This window comes from Myodes glareolus, chromosome 10, assembly GCF_982192425.1.
Source record: "Myodes glareolus chromosome 10, mMyoGla1.1, whole genome shotgun sequence".
Taxonomy (NCBI): Eukaryota; Metazoa; Chordata; class Mammalia; order Rodentia; family Cricetidae; genus Myodes; species Myodes glareolus.
In genome coordinates, this window is record NC_142035.1 from 42980772 (window position 1) to 43003292 (window position 22521).

Sequence of the window (22521 nt, forward strand, 5' to 3'; positions counted from 1 at the left end):
TAGAGACAGTCTTTCTCTGCAGTCCAGGCTATCCTAGATCTTGTTATGCAGACCAGGCTGGCCCTGAACTCAAAGAGATCTATCTGCCCGACTCTTCCTTCCCAGTGCCGGGATTAAGAGTGTTCGCCAACACACTTGACCTCAAACCTTTAGTTTCTAAAGCATTGCAATTTCTCTGCCCTATAGATATATCTCAAAATCCTTATCCTTTGGACTATGAAGTCAAAGCAAATAAATAGTTTTGTTACTGTGAGAGTGTGAGCAGCACACAAACAGTTCAGGAAGAAAACAGCTGAAGTCCAACAGTGCTCTCTCACTTCAGTAGCTGGCTTAAAAAATAGATAATGTCATTGAAAACGATTTATTCTGCATAGCTATGGGAAATTCAGCAAAACAACTGTCCCGGCCATTTGTCCAGATGTTTTTGCCTGTCCTGTGATGTCTGCAGACTCAGCCTGTAAGACTGTGTAAGTCTTGTCTTAATTTTTCTTGGTGATAATTACATAAAAACGTTCAAAACACCTTTGTTGAAGGCATGCATGCAAAGACAAAAGAATGGTACCCTTGATCCCTAGAAAATCTTCCATTCACTCCTGTTGAAGCTAATTAAGCCTGGAAAATTCCTGGACCTTCCTTCCAGACTCCATCTTCTAGCTTTCTACCCTTCCTCAGTATCTCTCAAAGCCTGGCTCCTGCAGGCTGGGCTAGCACTGCATACTACCTTGTTAGAATTGCAGAACCAAGAATCTTAGTTTGACAAGGCCTCAGACGACGTAAAGCCATGTTAGCATTTGAAAAATGAAAGTTATTCATATTTATATCCTACTTTTCTTGAAAAGAGTAGACACCTTCAAACCCTTCTTTGCTTTTTGTTGAAAAAGTGCTTTGCTGTGTAGCTCAGACTGGCCTTGAATTTGAGATCCTCCTACCTCAGCCTCCCAAATATAGGGATTACAGGTTTTTGACACTATGATGTACACTGAGTACAAGTCTTCAGAAATGAAAATTTTATCTTTTGGTCTGTCATCTCTTGCTTTTTCATCAATAGTTTTTTGCTTGTTTTATTTTCTTTTTTATTGCTAAATTCTTGAAGAATACATATTTGCTTACAGATTTTCTCCCGGGCCATCGTGGTGAAGAATGGAATCTATGCCTAGGTGGAGACATGCCATCATCTCTTAAACAGTTCAGTTGAGGAGCTCAGTCCTCTGGCCAATGGACCACCCTTCAGGAAGGTGGGTCTACCTTAAGCCACATTAACAAGGTAGGAGGAATAATTAGTTTTCTAGGTGTGTCAAGAGAAATTCACCTGCCTTTCTGAATTTTGTTCAAAATGCATTACTTTTCCTAATATTGTTTTCCTCTTTTGTTTTTCTTTTCGATGCTGGCCAAAACCGAATAACCTAATACGCATTTTCTGGTTCTTGAGTTTCCTTCCATTTTTCTAAAGCTCCCATCCCTGTGGCTGATGTTTTTGCTGGCTTAGCTCAAATAGTATGGACCTCTCTCCTGTTTAAGCTCCCAAGTATGAATATATATAAAAAACAAAAAATAAAAAGCCAAAATAAAACGAACAAACAAAATCTCTCTCTCTGGTCTGTGTATTTCATTCCTTTAACTTATGAGATAAGAATCCTCCAAACCACTGGCTTGGGCAGCTTTTATAGCCAGTGAGTTTTCAGGACCCTAGATTCCAGGGAAACTGTCATTCTCAAAAACACCCTGATATTCCAGTATCATTTCTATTTTGACCTAATTTAAGTCATAATGTTGTTATAGGTCTATTAGTTGTTAAACTCACCCAGTTCACATCCTTTCACCTTCCCCCTAACACAGGGAAGTCAACAGAATTTCTGTTCCGTGTCTGCACTTTGGGGCTGAAGTGGCCCAACTAAGATCTTTTATAATTTGACTAGTTGACTACTGGAGACTTGAATTTCTTCACTGGGGGAAGAGTGACAGCTCTAGCCAACCAGATCTGCTTATTCATCATTTCTGTCTCTTGGGGGTGACAGAAAGTACTTCTCTTTGTGCTAGGAAGTGGTTAGGCATCTCTATTCGTCTTAGTATTAGATGAGAAGCCTTTTGCCCTTCCCATGTGTGGCTTGAGGCATCTGTGGAGAGGAACTAACCTAATCTCTGTAAAGACTATTACGGGAGATGGCGCTTATGTTGGGGCACAAACGCTTTCTGGAAGTGATTAGATTTCACCTCCTAGTCTATAATAAGTATTGCATCCTAAGCAGGTTCACTTTATAGGTCTTGAGAGAAATAAAAGAAAAGTCTAAGGCCCAAGCATCTTATAATCTAGAGAGCAGCTACATGAAACACATCAGAAGAATTGAAACCAACCTCCTGCATTCAATATACTGGGTAGAATGAGTATTGGTCACCAGATCACCTGGGCCGGACACTTTTTAGTGGATAGTATTTATTTCAAATTCACAAACAGGTAGTGGAAAACTTTTCCCTCTTCACCTTGTGTGCCAAGAGGCTAAATGTCAAGATGATGCTCTGGGCTGCCTCTGGCTACTGCAGTTAAGGGGCTCGTAAGCAGAGTCCATAGGCTGCAGGGAGTCTTGCTGATTTCAAACATTTCTTGTCCCACCATTATGAGCTAATCATGTTTAGAAGTCCTTCTGGAATTGTTCCACCACTGAGTAGAAGTCGTTCTTGGAAAAGTCTAGCTCTCCTAATGGGAATGCTAGCCTTCATCAAGAAGTTACCCCTAGCTTGAAAATAAGGAGCAGACATCAGAGAAAAAGAGGACATATTTGCATATGCTTGCTGGCCAGGCCTGCCAGTGATAAGGCACACGTTTGAACCGTTGCTTCTTTTTTCTGACCTCACCTGAATGGCAGCAATAAGAATAATGCCAGTAACAACGTCAAAATGCTTGGGGAAGAAAATAGAGAGTCTGAAAAAAAGTTGTCTATAAATTCCCAGTTAACAGACTGAAGAAAAAAATTCTATGCTTAATACACACCTCTCTTTTCTTTTGAGAGAGCTGATTCCAGAACAAGAACAATGTATGGAAAAAAATTTATGATAAGCATTCTCGTCTGTGGCCTTTGATTATTATTTCTGTCACTACATGAGGTGCCTGTATGTTAGCACATGAATCCTTTCTTCTCAGTAACTGGTTCACTATGGCTTATTTTGCCCTATGGACACAACAGACATTTGCAATAAGTTAAGTCATGACAGATTAGGCTTCTGCAGGAGGGTCTTTCCATCCAGAAGACATTCAATATGAAGGTAGACGTTTTGAAGACTATGCTATCAATATAGTTAGAACAACCAGCAACTAACTCTTCATGATCATATTTTGTTAATTCATTTTTTTCCAGAATAAGAAACTATATATGTTTAAAACTAATTTCCAGGTAACTTAGAGTTGCCATTCTGTTGCTATTTTTGTCCTGTTTTTTTCCTACCAAGATTTTGATTTAAATCTACCCAAAATTTTAATTAAAAAAACTATAAGGCCACATTTCAGAATATTCTCCCATGTGAAAAAAGTTATCAGTTGCTGTAAACTGGAATAAGAAATGATTATAGCAGACTGAATATTCTCTTTAGTTTTGGAGACTTGGAGAAAAACAAACAGTAAAAAAAAAAAAAACAAACTCATGGGCCACTTTAGAGAACTTAAAAGAAAACTTTTTTTTTTAAAAGGGCAACCTTTGAGTTAATAAATTTCCTCCATGAGAAAAAAATGCATTAAATTACTAAGCAAATTTAGAGAATCAAATGGTGAGAAATTTAAAAATATGTGGCATGCACACATAGATATAACTAGAAAAGGAAATCACCAAAGTTAAAAAAAAAAGCGTTATCAGGCTAAAAAAAACCACAAACAAACAAACAAAACAAAACCAACCAACCAAACAAACAAAAAACCACAGGACAGTCCAGACACGAAGAAGCCTCTACCTTTCTTGGCGAGGCTGCTGTTGGGCTCATACTTCTCAATCAACACTTGAACCTGCTCTTGCTTCAGAGGTGGGTAAAGTATTTCATTGAGCCGGGGATCTCTCTGCTTAAAGTTGATGAAGTCCATCATCTGCTCGACAGTCAGGTATGGTTTGCTTTTGGCACCACTGAAAGCAATGGAAACACAAGAAATCACACCACTTCCCTCATCTTCTTTATGCAATTAGCTACAGAGAAATAAAATCGCGTCATACCCGGGCAGTCTACAACAAAATTCTCACTGCGCCCTCAAAACCTGGTGCTTCCACCCCACACTTCTCAAAGGCCTGGAAAAGCATCAGATGCCTAGCAGTGTCCTCTGTTATACTTATCACTTAAATATGGCTGATTCATTAATTAAAAAAAGAAAAAAGACAATGTGCTTGAATACATTTTTCATTCCATTAAAGTTCCAGGCTTGTAAGAGTCTATATCTCTTTCCTTTGCTTGTGTTTGTGTTTGGAGGTGGGAACTCACTCTGTTCCCTTGATTATCTTGGTGCTCACTACAGTCCGGGCTAGCTTCAAATTCATAGTGGGAATCCTGAGTCATCTCCTTTCAGATAATGATAATAATGATTTATACAAGTTTGTGGATGTAGCACTAAACACAATCGCATTTTGTCCTCAAAATAGTGGTGTTTATTGAATAGTGTTATTCAAATGTCAGTTTTATTGGCAACCCACAACAATTCAATGCTGCAACTATTGGGAAACTCAATAAATGCTTAATGGTGATGAAATCACAAAGCAAAAGCATTCAGTGGACAGTGTCACACGCAGCAGCATGATTTATCTGCCTGACATTTTACTCTCTTTACCAAATTTGGATCAACTTTTTGCCATTATGTAGACTTTGGTATATCAAGAGAGAGAAACTGGTACTTCTACCTAACTGTTTCTTTTCTCCTTTCATGTCTGAACCTCTTTAAGAAGCAATAACTGTGCTGGAAAGATGACTCATTGGTTAAGAGCACAGACTATTCTTCTAGAGGTCCCAATTTCAATTCCCAGCACCCACATGGCAGCTTACAACTGTCTGTAACTCCAGTTGCAGAACTTCTGACACCCTCACACAGTTATACATGCAGGCAAAACACCAATAAACACAAAATTAAAAAAGAGGCAATACCTGTGGGCTTGCTGAGATGGCTCAGCAGTTAAGGGCACTTAATCTTTCAAAGGACCCAGAGGCAGTTTCCAGCACCCACATGGTGGCTCACATCTATCTGTCACTCAGTTTCAGGATTTCCAGCTCCCTCTTATGGCCTCTGAGAGAACTAAGCATACCCATGGCACACAGACATCCACGTAGAAAAAACACTCATGCTTATTAAATAAAAATAAACCTAAAAAGGCACAATGGCTATAGAAAATAATATGCTGCCTGTGGGTTCTTAGTAACCTATGTTTCTTTATATTGATGTGGTTCAGAGAGATACAAGTAGCGTTCACTTAGGGATCTTTCTGCTATGTGAATTGTTCTTCTGTGTATTAGGACACTTCCTGCTGTATCTATAATATTCAATCTAAACCAAGCCAGCTGAGCACACTAGAATTACACCCTGCTATACATGTGTTATAGCCAATATCTGCTCACTAAAGCAGCAGTTGCTTGTAAGATCAACATCTCCATCACAATACTCAGAAGCACTGCATTTGGACATCCTTTTTCTAGTCATAACAAAATCCTGCCCTAGCCACGCTATCAACAGCAGCTAGAAAAAGTAGAATAAAATGCATCCTCTTACAATTCAGAAAAGATGTTATCAATTTCAGGTCGGGGACAAAGGTTGTTCAGGAAAACTCTGTATACATCTGGAGTGAAATCCTCTTGAGGTATGGAATCATTCTGGGGAGCAAAACAGCAGGGTAAGAAGGAGGTCTCAGTTTCTTTAGTTTCCTTTCTGACTGTTCCTTGTCTTCCTCCCTCCTTCCCTTCCTCCCTCCCTCCCTCTTTGTCTTCCTCCCTCCTTCCATTCTTCCCTCCCTCCTTTCCCCTCTTCTCTTTTTTTTCCCAACCAGAGTAGACACTGAGAACACATCTCTTAGGCCAGCTGTAGCCTTCATTTAGAACCTGACTTCCACGTGTCAACATTATTTTCTGTTGATGTTTAATTTTAATTAAAGTTTAAGAATTTTATCCTACTAAACAGATGTTAAGACAATTTCTTAGAAATATTTACTCAAGTATGGTACACATAGGAGAATAGAATCTGTTCCGTAGAAATGTTTAACTTGCCTGTCTGTCCCTCCTTCTCCCTCCCTCCCTCCATGTGGAAGTATACATGTGTGCGCACTTGGGCACATGGAGGAAAGACCTTGAGAGTTGTCCCTTGGGAGCCGTTGACCTTGTCCTTTGAGACAGGGTCCCTCATAGGCCTAGAGTTCACCAGGAAGGTTGCACTGGCTAGCCAGCGAACCCGAGGGATCCCCCGTGTTCGCTTTCCCAATGTTAGGATTATAAGCATGAACCACTTGATCTGGATTATTTATGTGGGTCTGGGGATCAAACTCAGGTTCTTATTCCCTTGACTGAGTGAAGAAGCCCCTTCCCGAATCATTCTTATTCTCCCTGTTCTCTCTCTCTCCCCTCCTTCTCTCTGCTCTGTCTTTTTGTTTTGGGTTGAGTCTTCATCTTTGAAAGTATGGTAGAAGGTATATGACCTTCTTTGACTATTTTTAAAAGTGATGACTCTAGAGATAATGTGAAAAGAAAAACATAAATTCTAACTTTCTCCCTCCCTCCCTCCCTCCCTCTTTCTTGCTCTGGAAGCAAAGGGTTTATTTCATTTTACACGTTCAGGTAAAGGTCCATCAATGAGGAGAGCCAGGGCAGGAACTCAGGCAGGGCGGGAATTGATGCAAAGGCCATGGAGAGTACTGGCTTACGTTATTTGGTTGTAAGACGCTTTTCATAGGCAGGACAGCACCAGTCATCATTTGCTACTGATTGCTCATTGTCCTATTGTTTGGGAAGCAAGTCATTGATATAAAAGGCCACTTCTACAGCTTATGTTTTCTGTTTGGCTGGGCTGCCATGGAAACCGGAAGCATGTATTTGAGCCTTTGTTAACAGGAAGGGATTTTTCATGCGGCTTCCTATTTCAGGTATGTGCTCCAACGATTATTTTTATTTTCAAGCCCCTACAACAAAGAAACACCCTTCCTTTTAAACGTATTCATGTATTTTTTGCTGTATTTTAATAGAAAAACTTAAAAAAAATCATTGTCTGAAATCGTACACTGCTTGCTAACAGACCAGAAAATTTACCTCACCACTTGGCAGATAGTAGAGGCCCCATGTTTGTGGAATGAAAAAGATGAAGTAATATTTCCTTGGTTAAGTCCATTTATAGGAGGGAAAATAATATTTAGCAAAAAATGAATTTTAGAAAACAAAAGACGACGTAAGACCACAAAAGATCTTTATACTACCAGACTCGGTCTCCTTAGATGGAGCTTTGAAACCACGAACTCAAGGACTCAAATCCAAGAGCAGTGGAAAATTCTGCTGAAGGGCTTTATTGGTGCTTTGCCACTCATAAACTGGAGATATGAGCAACCCGGGTGCAGGATTCCAGAATTCCATTTTGTTTATGAAAAGAAATACCTTTGCCTGGAGGATGCCAGTTTCGGGCTGAGCTGGGCACACACTTCTTTTCTAGAGAGTCAAAATGACTCTATTGACCCAACTCTTTGACTGGGAGAACAATATTTCAAATCATCTGCAAGAAATATTTAATGGTACTGCTGGCCAACTCAAGTATTCCCCAAGTGGGATGCCCCACTCTCCTAGTAAATCTAGCTCTCGAAGCACAGCTGGCAGACACAGAAATCGATCTTACCTAAGGATATCAATAGCGGTCTTCCTTGACTTTCCTGATCCCTCTTTCCTTGTATCTCCCCGAATAGCCATACCTTCCACAAGGACTGCGTTTTCTCCTGACCCTGTGCTGCGGTCTCATTCCGCTCATCTCCTGTTTCAACAATCCTGACTGTATCCTGTCCTCAGCTGCAGAATTAGCTCTGTTCCTTGGGTCCAGGCAAGAACTTTGCATGCTAGCTGCTTAGTTTCCAGCATGTGGAATCCAGCAGCTACAGAATATTTACTAACTTGAACTGTGCTATCATGGGCTGAATATTATACTTCCTTTGGAAAAGCAGGCTTAACCACACTTGTGGGCAGACATATACTTTCATAGACATATATTTTGCTAAAATCTAGGCATTGTTTTTTTGGCTGTGAACTAGGACTTTCAATTACAGTGGTCAAATAGTGAGATAACCTGAATAAGAGCAATATTATTTTCCTTGCAGGTTGAAACTTAGCACGTGGAAAGCTTTTCCGTGAAGCTGGTTTTCTTCATCTCATTTCTCCCCTGCCCAACTGACCCAAGGTCTTTAGAGTCTGTGGGTGAAAACAGGAGAAAAAGGTATTCCGTATAATGATCAAAATAAATTATCATTGAAATAATGTTATCATTGAAAGTAAGGCGCAAGCATCTTGGAGATATTTGCTGCCAGCTCCGGGCAATTCTCAGATTTTTACATGTGAAATGAGTCTGAATTTCACTGACCTCATTCACACACTTTCTCTTTCTCTCCCTGGATTTGGTGAAGACGTAAGCACAGGTTCATTTTACCTGCTTGACTAAAGGGGCAGCCCAAAGCCCAGTGCACTAAAGCAAGGTCCTGCCCCACGTCTGGGTGATACTCTGTACCACATCTCCATATTTGTTTTAGGATGGTGCTTTTTATCTTTGTCACACATTTGAGTATTTAAAGAATCATTTTGCTATGAACTTGTATTTAATATTCAAAGAATATTGGACTACATTTTATTGATGCAGACTCCAGTAAAGCCCATAGATTTATCATCATGATTGTCATGGTTTTATAAATCATTTTATTCTACGTGTATGGGTGTTTTGCCTGCATGCATGTCTGTGTACTGTGTGTGTATCTAGTGCCCACAGACCAGACGAAGGTGTCAGATGCCTTGGGAGTGGAGTTACAAACAGTTGTAAGCCACCATGTGGGTGCTGAGAATCAAAATAGGGTCCTCTAGAAGAGCAGCAAGTGCTCTTAACTGCTGAGCCACCTCTCCAATTCCATATATGTACATATATATTGAATTATTACCTAGTAAATTTTAGATGTTCGACACTCTGTAATATTTTTGTCATAGAACCATGAAACAAAAGTTGAATTAGCCAGAGTCCATGGAATCCCTACAAATAAATTGCTCATTATATACTGAGTTCTTGTGAGTTTGAAATATAATTTTGATATAGTTTTAAGAACCACAACCATAAAATGGCCATAATTTTGATTTATCTTCAGGAAATAAGGCAATTAACTACAGTTACACAGAGATGTTCCTTTATACACCCCATAACATTTCTTAGTAAGATATGTGCAAATCTTTAAATAGAGGATAACTGTCTCCCTATGTATTTAATACACACCTACCTACCCACCTTGGTAAAATTTATATCTAAAACAAATATATGGCTTTATTTATTTTCTTCATTAAAATGCAGTCCCACAGGCCAATGTCATGCCAAGACTACAAAGTAATTCCAAATGTCACCAAGCCCTTTTAAGTTAATAACCCTTAAATCAAGGGAATTTAGTACTGATAAATTATTTTCAGTTCTCAGAGAGCTTGTGGGTAGAATAGTAATTTTCTGAATATGGAAAGGTTTTCACAGGTCTCACCGGAAAATATGTTTGGATTATTAATAGAAGGACAGTAATTGCTTTGTCTCATTTTAGGGACCGAATTACTTTTCACCAATTAGGGTAACTTGAGGCTAGCAACTGTACTCTCTGAAGGAAAACCCTCCACAGTACTGTGTTATTCCGGCAGAGCATGTCAGCCGGGGTACAAGTTCAAGTGCATAAATTATTCCTAACAATGTGCACAAAGATAATGTTTAAAAAATCTCAACAGGATATCCACAGCATTTCTGGTAATGTGTCTATTTACAGAACACAATTAAGTCCAGTTTGAATGACGGCTGGCTAGGAAGCCGACTCCCATTTATGCAGACTTATCAACCATTTACAAAACCCCTTCCCTCTGTGGAATGTGTTAAATACCCCTAGGTAACACAGTCAGAATCTGTTAGCTAACAAGTGACTATTTCTTATACCTACTTTTCTGTACATAGGAAATTACCATAAGGGTTTTTGAAAATTCATTTTGATGTGCTGTAGACAGCTCATAGAACCATTTATTTCCTGGCTCTGAAATGGCCTTGGGTCTTTGGAGCTTAAAAAAAGCATTTGAATTCTACAAGTCCTCCAAATAACTTATAGTTTACAATGAATAATGATCTTTCAAAACTATAATGGAGGTTGATTATATCTTAAAATATCTTCAGTTTGTTTTCAGAAAATTGCCATTACATTTAATTTGCTAAAGAGAAGTATTTTTTCCCAATTTAAACATAACTCCTACTGTTGGAATCTCATTTTCCTTCTAAAATGTCTCCAGTTGATATTGGATGGAAAATTTAAGCCTATAATAGACATACTGAATTATAAAGACTCAATTTATGTTTATTGACTGGATTGTCAGAATCCAATTGTTCAGAAAATTGCAATTTACAGAGAATTGATTGATGGATTTGATTTTTTTTTCTATTTAGCTTCATTCTATGTTTCTTCTCTCACTTAACTAGATGTAGAAGATGAAGTTAAGTGTTTTGATCATTGTATCTCACAAGATTGTACCAAGGAAAGATAAGATAAGATTAGAACTGGTCACAAAGGATAAAAGTATCTTCTCATGTCCTGTAAGCCCATCTCGATGCTTCCTCTTTATACCAAGTGTATGTAATTGTCATTCCTTAGCTGGTCATACTCTTCCCTAGGCCCAGGCCTCTGTGCACTGTCCGTTTTCTGGAACAGACTTTTCTTCTTCTCAGAGGCAGTGCCTGTTCTATTTTGAACAGTGCCTCTTTCCATTTACCAGTGCATTTGCTGCCATATTTATCGACTAATTCTCTTAGAATACTCTACTGTGTTTCGAACCCAGGCCTGCAGCATCCACTCCATGCTTGTGGGTGTGCAGCAGGAACACATGGGATACAGGTGGAGCCAGTGATGAACTGCATCATTCTGTCCTTCCTACTCCAAAGCTTCTACCAGACAAGCAACTGTGAGCATGTTGGAGCATTTCAGTTTGTTCAGCACAATGAAGAGCAAGGTGTGAAGATGGAGTGCACAGCAAAGCATGCTCAAGGTGTGAAGATGGAGTGCACAGTAAAGCATGCTCCAGGTGTGAAGATGGAGTGCACAGCAAATCACGCCCAAGGTCCAGGAGAAGTTATCCTTGGCCATCTGCACTCAAGTGAGCCAAATTGGCATTGGAACAGCTTTCCTGTAACCTAGCGAAACTTTTCCCTCTTTCATTTTTATTTTTTTTTAAAAGAACGTTCACTTGATTGTTTATTTATCCATCTATTTTTGGAGATATTGCTTCATTCTGCAGTCCGGGGCTGGCTGGCCTGGAACTTGCAGTGATCCCAGTCTGCTCCTGAATGCTGGAATCGCAGGCATGCAGCACCATGCCCGGCTAGCAATCTCTTATAACTTATTTAGTTTTCTAACGCTTGCAACAAGAATTGGGTGACAAGAGATGTTAAGTAGTGCCCAGTCCGTTATTAAAATTTCATCAGATGCTGAGCTGAAGAGTAGTTTTCTGGTCTCACTCAGTGCAACTTAACATGGCTAGTGAGCTCCAGAGGCTCCGAGTCCCCCACCATAGCCAGCGATCCAGATAAGGGTTTGCTCGCTGCTTAGCTACTAGATGAATGCAGTTTGGAAGAGAATAGAAGTTCTCTAGAAGCATGAGATACAGAGTTCATGCAACAGACTCTGCTCCCCCAGAAGCAATGGCACCACATCCTTTTAGAACCATATAGAAATGACACAAAGAGGAGTTCCTCTAAATGGCTAAGGTATATTGAATGTCTTGTGAGTCAGGAACAAAAATAAAAGAGGGCTTTCTGTCCCGGCTTTCTTCCCGGGAGCAGTGAGCAATCTCTAAACTGTTTCAACTCTGCATCCCTTTCAGTAGAACCTGCAGATACAGCCTTGAAGACTATTGGTGCCATATTTGTTTAACAGCATTTGTACCATGTACCAACTGTGCCTGCAACTGATACGTCTTAAAACCAGAGGTTTAAAAATATGAGTTGAAGTTTGGATTTCAAAACGCTTCTAGAGCAGGGGTTCTCAACCTTCCTAGTGTTGCAACGCTTTAATACAATTCCTCATGTTGTGGGCACCCCAGTCATAAAATTATTTCATTGCTACTTCATAACTATACTTCTGATACTGTCATAATGAAATTATCTGATATGCAGGATATCTGATATGTGACTTCCGGGAAAAGGTCATTGGACCCCCGAAGGGGTCACAAGCTACATGTTGAGAACTGCTGACATAAAGAAATATAGGTGAGGGTTCACTTACAGGAACAGGTTGAGAACCACAACTCTAAAGCATAATAGTTTAACATTATTAATAGATATTATCTCAAGAGGCATCAAGAATGAGTTTACTGTGAATGATGTGTTCAAGTCACATTGAGAACTGACAATGTAAAAAAAAAGTATATCATTGAGTGGACTTTCCTCCCTCCTTATTATCTGTCTTCAGCCTTCCCCAGCCCTGCCTCTCCCTCTCCCTGTCTCTGCCTCTCTGTGTCTCTCTCTACATCCCTCCCTAAACAAAGTCTCACATAGCCTAGCCTAGTTTTGAACTCTCTAGGTGGCTGACAGTGGTCTTGAAATACTATTCTTTTTGCTTCTACATCCCAACTTATAAGATATTGAGCATTTGATAACATGATTATATGTCATATAAATTATATGCCCAGATAATTTTTTTCTAATAACAACAAAGGGTCATTCTGAACTGAAATACCAGAGATATGAGAGAGAATTTAACAATGATCTGACACATTGTTCTTGACATTTGTCTTATTTTTTGGTTGGTCTTATTTGCTTGATTTTTGAGACAGGTTTGGGATGCATAACCCCAGATGGCTTGTAACTGGTTGTGTATTCTAGGTTAGCCTCAAACTTGCAGTAATCCTCCTGCCTCTGCCTCTTGATTGCTAGGGTTATAGGCATGTAACACCATGCCCATCTTACTTACATTTTTTTTAAAAAAACTGTGTCAAGCTATGTCTAGGAAATACTAGGCAGTGTACATTTAGTATGGACTTTTAAGAACTGTTATGTTGGGGGACAGAAGAAAGACAACATGCTCACCCTTGAAGATGGAAGACTACAAGCCTCTAGTGCAGTTTCAACTCGCTTCCGGTCGGCTGAAAACAATCGGTAGATGCTGCGGAGTGAGAACATGTACATGAGCGCTGGTTAAAGGCAATGTGGTTCACAGCACACACAGATGACCCCAACTCAAAATATTACACTGAATGAAAGCTAAGGATCATTGAATAGTAAAAAATTAACTGTTTCTCCACATGTCTGCATCTGTTCTCAAGGTCTATGTGTATCTTGTAAAACTTATAGTGTCTGATATAAAATAAATATTTCAAGACAGTGGAGATGACTCACTGAAAATGATGGCACTAATTTTTCATGTTAATTCCTAAAATAAATGATTCTCCCAGTCTTCCCAATCTTGTCCCTTGCTATGCACATTGCCTCCAATGATGTACTGTGCAGAAGCTCACTGCTGGCTTCCATGGCAACGCTTAAGGACTTCCGGCTAACATACTTTTACCGTGTCCTTTCTTTCATCACAATTTTTTTTTTAAAAGTAAGTACTAGGAATTGAATACAGTGATTTGGATTGTACACCCTATTGATAGATACATTAGAAAACTCAGTCTGATGCTCACCACTTCTGCAGGGCAAAGGGATTTGCTGTCTTGCTTACACTGACTTCTCTTTGCATCTCTCTTTCTCTTCTTGCTCTGCTTTGTTACTTGAGCTTCCTTTCTACCTGGCCTGGGTGTCTACTTGACACTGAGAGCCCTGCCTTCTAGTGGCCAAAGGGGGTACCAAAGTTAGACAGTTTTCACTCCTCTAACAGATCTGAGCCTCAGGTGATTTCTGGAATTTACACAGTGTGATTTTTTCCCTGGTCCCTCTACCACTTCCTGCACTCTCTCAAAAGGACACCACAAGAGATGTCAAGGAAGTATCATGAGGAAGTCAGCTGCTCTTGTGTGAGACTAGTATGATGCAGGACAAGGTTACCACACCATTTCCGGGCTCCCACTCAACCTGGTGAAGACAAAAGTCAGACTCATGGCAAGATTCAAGTTTTAGGGACGGAGCAGGTGAACATGGCCAGAGCTTACTTTTTGAGAGGAATGCGCCCTTCCGGAGTGACCTGAAGCTTGAGCTTGGTATATCTGTTGGGAGAGAAAAAAGTTAGTCATCATTTTAAAAGGCACTGGAAACAGAATGCGAGTGCAGTGGGCTGAATCCACCAGCCTGTCAAAATCTCCAGATTGGCGTCTGGATGGTGCCACGGGACCATGTCTTTTTAGACCTTTCCCAGAATTCCCTTCACGCCTTCTCCTGGAGTCCATCTCCACACGCCGTTGGCACCTTGACTTTCAACAGCAGAGTTTGTTGTCACTTGTTTTTATCCCACATAAAATGTGGCTGTGTTTCGGGTCTGGCTTTTTTCCCTCAGTGTGAAGTTCCTGAGATCCATCTACATCCTGCTTAGTTACCATGGTTTGTTCATAAGAAATTCACAAAGGACATAAGGACTGGTTTTGTCTCTCATCAGCCTACAGACACATAGGTGGAGAGTTAGAGTGACACAACCCTCAGCCACTGCTAGCGGAGTGTCAGCAGCAAATGCTGCTTTGGGACACTGCCTATACTGTAACCCAGAGACCCCCACATGCAGATTTGTATACAACACATTCATCAGAATGCATGTGCTACGATTCCCACAGCAGCCCTCACAGGGTTCATCTGTCTGGAATAGACATTCGTCGTAGATTATGATTAGTCGACCAGTTACACCATGCTGTGTCTCAACTTGAATATCCTATTTCTCTCTCTATCTCATTCATTAACGCTGTGTAGAAAAAGACATATTCTAGAAATGTTTGTTGGATGAAGGATGACATGCAAGATAAACAGGATAAAAAGAAAAGAGGAAGGAAAGGAAAAGGCAGATTGGGAGGATCCTTAAGGTAACAAAATTAGGAGAGGGGATTATTCCACAATGAAACCTTTGAGTAAAGGCCTGTGATAAAAATTGACATAAGAACAAAATAGAAAATGCCTGGGATGAGATCTAAAGCAACGGATATGGCTCTGGAACAAGAGGGAAGAGAGAAATCTACTCAGTGAATTAGAAACAAGCCTACTAATATTTCTGCTTGTGGTTTTGAGTTAAAGGTCCTCTAAGCTCCTGAAGCACCTGAGTCACCCAGGGGAACACACCTATCTCCCTGCTGCTCCTCTGGCATGCACCACTGTTTTCCTGGGTCAAATCATTTTCTGAAAGGCTGTTGCAATTCCAGGATGATTTTCTAATCTTATTTTCTTTCTTTCTCCTCTTATTTTCTTTCTGCTTGCCCCTCTGCGCTCTCTCTCTCTCTCTCTCTCTCTCTCTCTCTCTCTCTCTCTCTCTCTCTCTCTCTCTCTCTGTTGCTTGGTGCAATACTCTGTAAGGTCTGGAAGTCCGTTACCAACCCATTGAATGAAGGAGGCAGGAAGTTTTTGTGGTACCCATCAAGATCTTTTAATCTAGAATAACAAGGGCATATGCTGTTCAGTCTCTTCAAGATATTCTAAAACAGAGAACACAAGAAGAGACAACAGAGGGTGCTCTGGAAAGAGCAACTCTGTGTTCTGAGTACAGCTGCCAGAGTTTGGAGGTATTTCTCTTGTGCGTCAGAAGCCCTGATGTTCAGGCCACCTCAGCCTGATGTGCACTTGGAGGAAAGAGTCATCTCTCCTGGAAGTCCTCCAAGCCTGCACAATTGAGGAATCTGTCCTCCAACCTATCCCAAAGGGAAATGTATGTTTATGAATGTGAGAAGCCAAAGGCAGCATAAACAAAGACTCACAAAGGAGGAAGGAAACAGATTCAGAAGAAGCAACACCCTTAGCAATACAATCATAACGACTTACGCTTTCTCCAGAAATGCGTCTCTGGACATGTTCTGAGCCAGCAGGTTTGTTGCCAAGCTGAAAACTTCACTTGTCCATTCCTGAAAGACATAAGTCACACTTAAATTAGTTTAACTATTATTCAGGTATAAAATATGCTTTTAGCTTGTCTTCGAGAAGGACAGACAAATTAATTCAAGTTGGATGTGAACAGCTTCCTACCATGTCCCTCTTCTTTTTAAAAGGTTATAACTAAATTCAAATCTGGGTGATTATCTTTTAATAATGAAATGTATTTGTGAAGGTATGCTTTTCTGTCTTTTAAGTTCCTCATTGATAAAACTGCTGTGCTTCAATGACTGTACAGGCTTTCCTTTTTTTTTTATAGAATTATAAACAAATACAGAATAACAGAAAGTTTAAAATGCAGCAAATTTATTTTCAAACAAACTGAAAAAAACTTCTGACTTTACTACTTATATCGTGGAGATTTCTCAGTGTTAACTCATTCTTGGCCAGAAGCAGATAGAAAGCGAAACTGTAATAGCATAAAAAGCCCATTTCCAGGATGGGCAGTGAGGGGAGCCGGGATGAGGCTGGGCGCTAGGGGGATTGCCTGACAACAAAGACAGGGGAATCTGAGGCTGAGCATGCAAAGATCTCAGCCAGGAGGCTGCAGCAGTTAGGGGAGGAATGCTGAGGCTTTGATCTTTGTAGATTATGTGGTGAGGGCCTAGAAGGAACAGCACAGGAGAGCTATGGAAGATAAGATCACCCCCTACCAAACTTGAAGTGCGCACAGGACAGCACCAAGGCAACGTTATTAATGGCCCAGAAAGCCATTGTACTAAGATTAGATGATTTCAACAAGCAATAAATATTGCCACTGGTTTTTAAAACTTTGTTTCCTTTATATTACTTTCTGGAATAAAAGATCAAACTTCGGATTTCTCTAGGGTAACTTTATGCAGCAGCGAAAGTATTAGTGTGGTTTTGTGGGTTTGTTTACAGCAGCTGTTATCAACCTGTGTGTGGGGAACCCTTTAGGGGATCTCGTATAGGATGTCCTACATATCAGATATTTACATTATGATTCATAGCAGTAGCAAAGTTACAGTTAGAAAGTAGCAACAGGATAATGCTTTTATTCTGTTTTATGGTTGAGGGGGGATCACCACAACATGAGGAACTGTATTAAAGGGTTGCCCAATGGGAAGGTTGAGAACTACTGGCTTAGAGATAATTTCACACCAAATCCAAAAAGAATTAAAAACATTTCTGGAAATTTAATTTTAGTTTGATGTTTTCGGCTAAAAACCTAAGTCTTCCATTATGTTCAATAAAAATATAATGTGAGTCAAATGGAAGTTTGAGTTTGCTAGTAGCCAAATATAACAAAAGGAAAAAGTACATAAAATTAATTTTTACTAAGATATTTGATTTATTTCACTATTTTACCTGTTTGAGCACCTGTGGGGAATTACAGTAAGAAAATCCACATGACTTCATGTAATTGGTCAGTCTCAATATAGATGTAAAAATAAAAATATATAAAAATTACCTTCATGCTATATATAGAAGGTAATTGTGAAACACAAATTAGTTTCATGTTTAGACTTGAATTCTATCTTCAAGATTTCTCATTAAATTGTAAAAAAAAAAAAATGGAAAAAATTCCAGAATCTGAGGCATTTCTGGCAGCTGTGGCTGCTGATTGGTCAGCACAGGTCTTCTAGATCCATGGTTGCTCTATGGCCCTTTTGCAGAAGAAACTAGCATGTCTTACTTTGGGTTTCCCAGAAGCAGATCCTGAGATGGGGTTTTATAAGGATAGGGCTTATTACAGAGTTCTATGACAAAATTAGAGGAGGAAACAGGGATAGTTAGAGAGGAGCTAGAAGGCTGAGAATCAAGCGAGGTCCCAGCAAGACCAACAATGGTTGAATCTCACCCTGTGTAGAGGTCAGCTCAGATCTGAATGTGGGTGTGGAAATAAATGATTGTGCTTCTTAGTTTTGGTGATGGGCTACAAGAAGAGGGAGAGAAAGCCTCGGACACTCTGATCTCCTTTCATCAAAGTGTGTTCTAGCATTCAAGGGAGCAGTCAGCAGAGACCATGTGTTAACAGTGTAAGTAGAATCAGAAAGAACATGATCAGTTCCCCGCTAGAATATTTACCCCCATATAGTAACTAGTGTTTTAGGATTTTCAAGTAACATCAGTAGCCACCTTGAACAAGGAAGAAATATATAACTAAGCTCTGGGGTACCTGGTCCATGTATGGACAACATTTCTCAAGTTTCACATGCATTTGCATCATGGTTTTGCTGAAGAGCATCTGCTCCTTCAGTAGAACTGAGGAGCGGAAAGAGATTCTACATCACTTAGAAGTTTCTGGGCAAGGTCTTTGCTGTACTACGACATGAGTGGCCATGTCCTAGGGTGGACATGTAGCACCCTAGAAAGCTTGTTATAAATGTCGATTTCAGGCTCTGCACTACATCAGAATCTACACACATCCAGGAAATCTTTATGTGTTCTATCGTATCAACATTTAAACATACGGCTGGGTCAAAAGCAGGCAGTTGAATGGCAGAGTAGTCCAGGATCTGGTTCAGGAAGCATTAGCCCAGTCTTTGTTTATTCCCTTCTCAAGCAAATAAATAGATGATTTGGGGCTGCTGAGTTTTGAATAGCCCCTAAAGACCTCTCTGCTGTGTCGGGAACAGTATGACTTAAGAGAAGGGGCCAGAGCATAATGAAGTAGAAAAAAATAAGAATCATTGCTTGCGATCAGATTACTGGTTTCCTGAACTTCAAACTTAAACTCATCATGAGAATTTGGAATATGCTTTGCTGTGGGAATCAATGGATTTTACTGGAAGCTTGTTTCATAAATCCAGTGCTGAGCCTTGGCTACTATGGCCTGAGAAGGGTAACTTCTTTGGTATAGAGGACCTGTTCTTTTTCTATCAGAAACCAAGTATTGACAGTCACTCAACTTGGCTTAGTCCCAGCTATTTAAATCCTGAAACTTCTTAAAGGGCGTTTCCTGTTTTGGGTTTAAACTCTCCCTTTGAACAAAGAATTAACCTGAGAGGATGACTCTAAAGATCAACAGCTATTCCTTCTCTATTCCCTCCCATCTCAGATGGCAATTTAGACAGATTCAAAGATACTTTGCCTACTACTTCACAAAGCTATTGAAGTTCTGAAATTTGTGAGATGATTTCATGTGTTTGCTTACTACTCCAAACACTCATCAGTCATGAGTATCTATTATACTACTGACGACTGTGAATATTTACCACATTCTGAAGGGAGTCCTTTGTATCCAGCAACAGGCTCTCATAGTACTTTTCTAGGAGATGGGTAGCTATTATCTTCATTTTACAGAAAGGATTCATGGATCTGCAGCACTTATAATTTGCCCTGGGGCTAATTCAGTCACTTGGGAACAGATTACTGATCTCTTGGATTTTAATCCTGAACTCTTAGATGCTGGCATCACCATTGTCCTGTTCTAGACAATTCCAGGATAGCTAATCTACACAATTAAATAGATACATAAACCCACTGAACTACATTCAATTCATACATTCAATTTATAACTTCCTACGGCCAGGCTATCTTGTAAACATTTTATGAATACCTAACTCATAGATCTCACAATGAACTCAGAAAGGACAGCCTATTGGCAACAGCACATTCAGCAGATGAAAAAGTTGATGCAGAGGTGTTCAATAAACAGCATAAGGCAGGCCCAGAGAGCTAGGGACACTTGAACCCAGGTTTGCCTCTGGAGTCAAGCACTTTACCACTAACTACTTTACAAGGATGAAGTGAATGAAGTAGAGGAGAAACAAGAAATGATCTAATGGAGAGACTAGGAGGCCAGCCACAAAATGCAGGGCTGACGTCTGGCAGCCCTGATGGAGATGGGCACCAACTCAACTCAAATTTCCTTTAGTTCATGTACAGAGAATAAAGAGAAAGATTCAGCCCTGACATGATTCATCTCTGTCCTTCATCCAAAAACCATCCATGCAGTAGTTCAGTTAAATGCTCCCAGTTCTGAGAACAGAAAGGCATTCTCCAGGGCTAATTCAGCTCCTGGCTAAGAAGAGTAAACATACAAAGACTGTCTTTGGAAAGAAATGTCATTCTTGCCAATGTTTCTGCTTTCTACTCTTCTGATTCATGTTATTTTAAATGTTCTGATATATTTACCTTTCATTTTTTCAGTAGTTTATTTTTTAGACATATAAAATACATGGACGGATGTAACTAGTACATATATCTACCGATACAAATTTGACAAACATTAACATTTTGTTCCAGTTCTTTAATTATATTTCTTAATACATAAAACATTGCAAACTGTTACAATACAATTAAAATTGAGTCTTCCCTATGTTCTCCCTTCTTTTACTCTTCTCTTTCAGCAGTAAGCTCCAGTTTGAAGGGTAAATATCAACACTGCATCTATTTTTATATGACATTCGGGTGAGGGTGGTATAGTTCAGGCTCAGTAGACTGGGGCCTGAAGGCTTAATCTAGCCTATTGTCTTTCTGTTTGTTTGTTTTGCTATGTTTTTTGGTGTTTTTTTTGTGTGTATTTGTCTGTTTGTTTGTTTTCCAAGACAGGGTTTCTCTGTGTAGCCTTAGATGTCCTAGAACTCACTCTGTAGATCAGCCTGGCCTCGAAGTCTCAGAGATCTCCCTGTCTTTGTCTCCCAAGTGTTACAATAAAGGTGTTGTCGGCATGTCCTCTGTTTTATTAACTAAATGTTACTGGAACAGAGACACACTTCTCATTTCTGCACTGTCTGTGGCTGTTCTCATGCTCTAATGGAATAGTGGCTATGTGTAATAGACCCTCCCGCACAAAATGTCAATAACTTTCAGCCCCTCCTAGACAAGGTTTGTTACCTCTTATTATGGCCTCTTCTATGTTTGAAATTCAGCGTATGAGTTTCTGTTTGCAACCAATATTATTTCTTTAAAACATGACTGCTGCACATAGATCTAGTTCATTTTAACTCCCAGATTCCTCTACTGCAAGAATGTATAATTTGAGAATCTCTATTTTTATGATGGATAAAATGCTTGTTTAATACTTAATTTTATCTTAGGAGATAGCTTAAACTTTATTGTAAAATGCCTACAGAATCCTAGGATTCCAGCATTTTCATCAGTATTATTTGGTCAGGGAAGTGGCACTGTGCATTCTTACTGGCAATGCATGAGAACTTGCATTGCTTGCGTTAAAACAAAGCTATCTGCTATTATGAGACATTCAGGAAACTTGTTCAAATCTAATTGACACAATATGAAATCCTGCAGTAGTTTTCATTGACGTCCGACTTACCAATGTAGTTGAATATTTCTTTATATATTTGGTAGCTATTACAGTTTTTAAATTTTTTTTTTCAAATTTCATACTTGTATTCTTATTTTTTGGCCCTCTGCAATGAAGCCAGTGCTCTTAACTCTCTCTAAACACACTCTTACTTTTTCAAGACTCTTTTCCCTTCATTGTTTTTAAAAAAGGTGTAGAGAACTGGGTTTGTAGAGAACTGAGCTCAAACACATACACCAGTTTTGGTGCCACTGCTGTCTGTAGAACCAGTAATACTCAGTGGCTGCCTGTTGCAACTGGATCCCATGGCATCGTGGCCTGTCAGTTTCCGAGGGAATGGCTTCAACTTAATACTAACGTAGTCGAATCACATGAAAAGGCAGAGTGTACCCTCTTTCAGAAGTACATATTCATTCAAAATGCTCTTTGAGGAAGTGAAAATATTCCGGAAGGTCTCTGAGTATCTCCCTGTTTACACATACATGCATATAAACAGTACATTATGTCATTATATACATATGAAATTATAAGTCAGTGCATACTTCCATAAGGGACTACTAGCAAGGGCTGTGTTTTAAAAGCAGCTATTTCCAGTGTCCAATTTGACAGCGCTGTTGTTATTATATATTAAAATTTTTTGTATGTGGTGTATGCAAGTGTGTAAGCGCTATGCTCATCTGAGTGTGTGCACGTGTACATATGGAGGGCAGAGGACGCGAGAAGGACTTCGAGTATCATCTTCTATCACCCTTTACCCTGTGTTTGACACAGTGTCACTCACTCATCCTGGAGGCTGCTGTTTGACTAGATTGGCTGCCTGGTAGACCCCAGGGAAATACCTGTCCCTGCCCACTTCCCTGGCACTGGAATTACGGATGTGCACTGCTAGAACTGGCTTTATGTGGATGCTGAAGATCCAAAGAGGCAGCATCTCACTCACAGAGCCATCTCCTCAGCCCTTGCAACTACATTTTAAATAAACATGACATTTTAGGTTCAATGTAAAACTGAGTGGTTGGTACACCAGGTTTCTGTGTATCCCTTGCACCCC

General features: G+C 39.8%; 1 protein-coding gene across 2 annotated transcripts in view; it reads right to left on the reverse strand.

Moving 5' to 3' along the window:
- The window catches only part of Plcb1 (phospholipase C beta 1), a 700152-nt gene that overhangs the window by 210517 nt on the left and 467114 nt on the right, over window positions 1–22521 (reverse strand). For both annotated transcript variants that reach the window (XM_087911176.1, XM_087911177.1), the window contains exons 5-9: window positions 16130–16209; window positions 14329–14382; window positions 13268–13343; window positions 5726–5826; window positions 3937–4103 (exon numbers count right to left, since the gene is read on the reverse strand). In XM_087911176.1, coding sequence (XP_087767302.1) covers window positions 3937–4103; window positions 5726–5826; window positions 13268–13343; window positions 14329–14382; window positions 16130–16209 — 478 coding nt within the window. The remainder of the gene's footprint in view (window positions 1–3936; window positions 4104–5725; window positions 5827–13267; window positions 13344–14328; window positions 14383–16129; window positions 16210–22521) is intronic.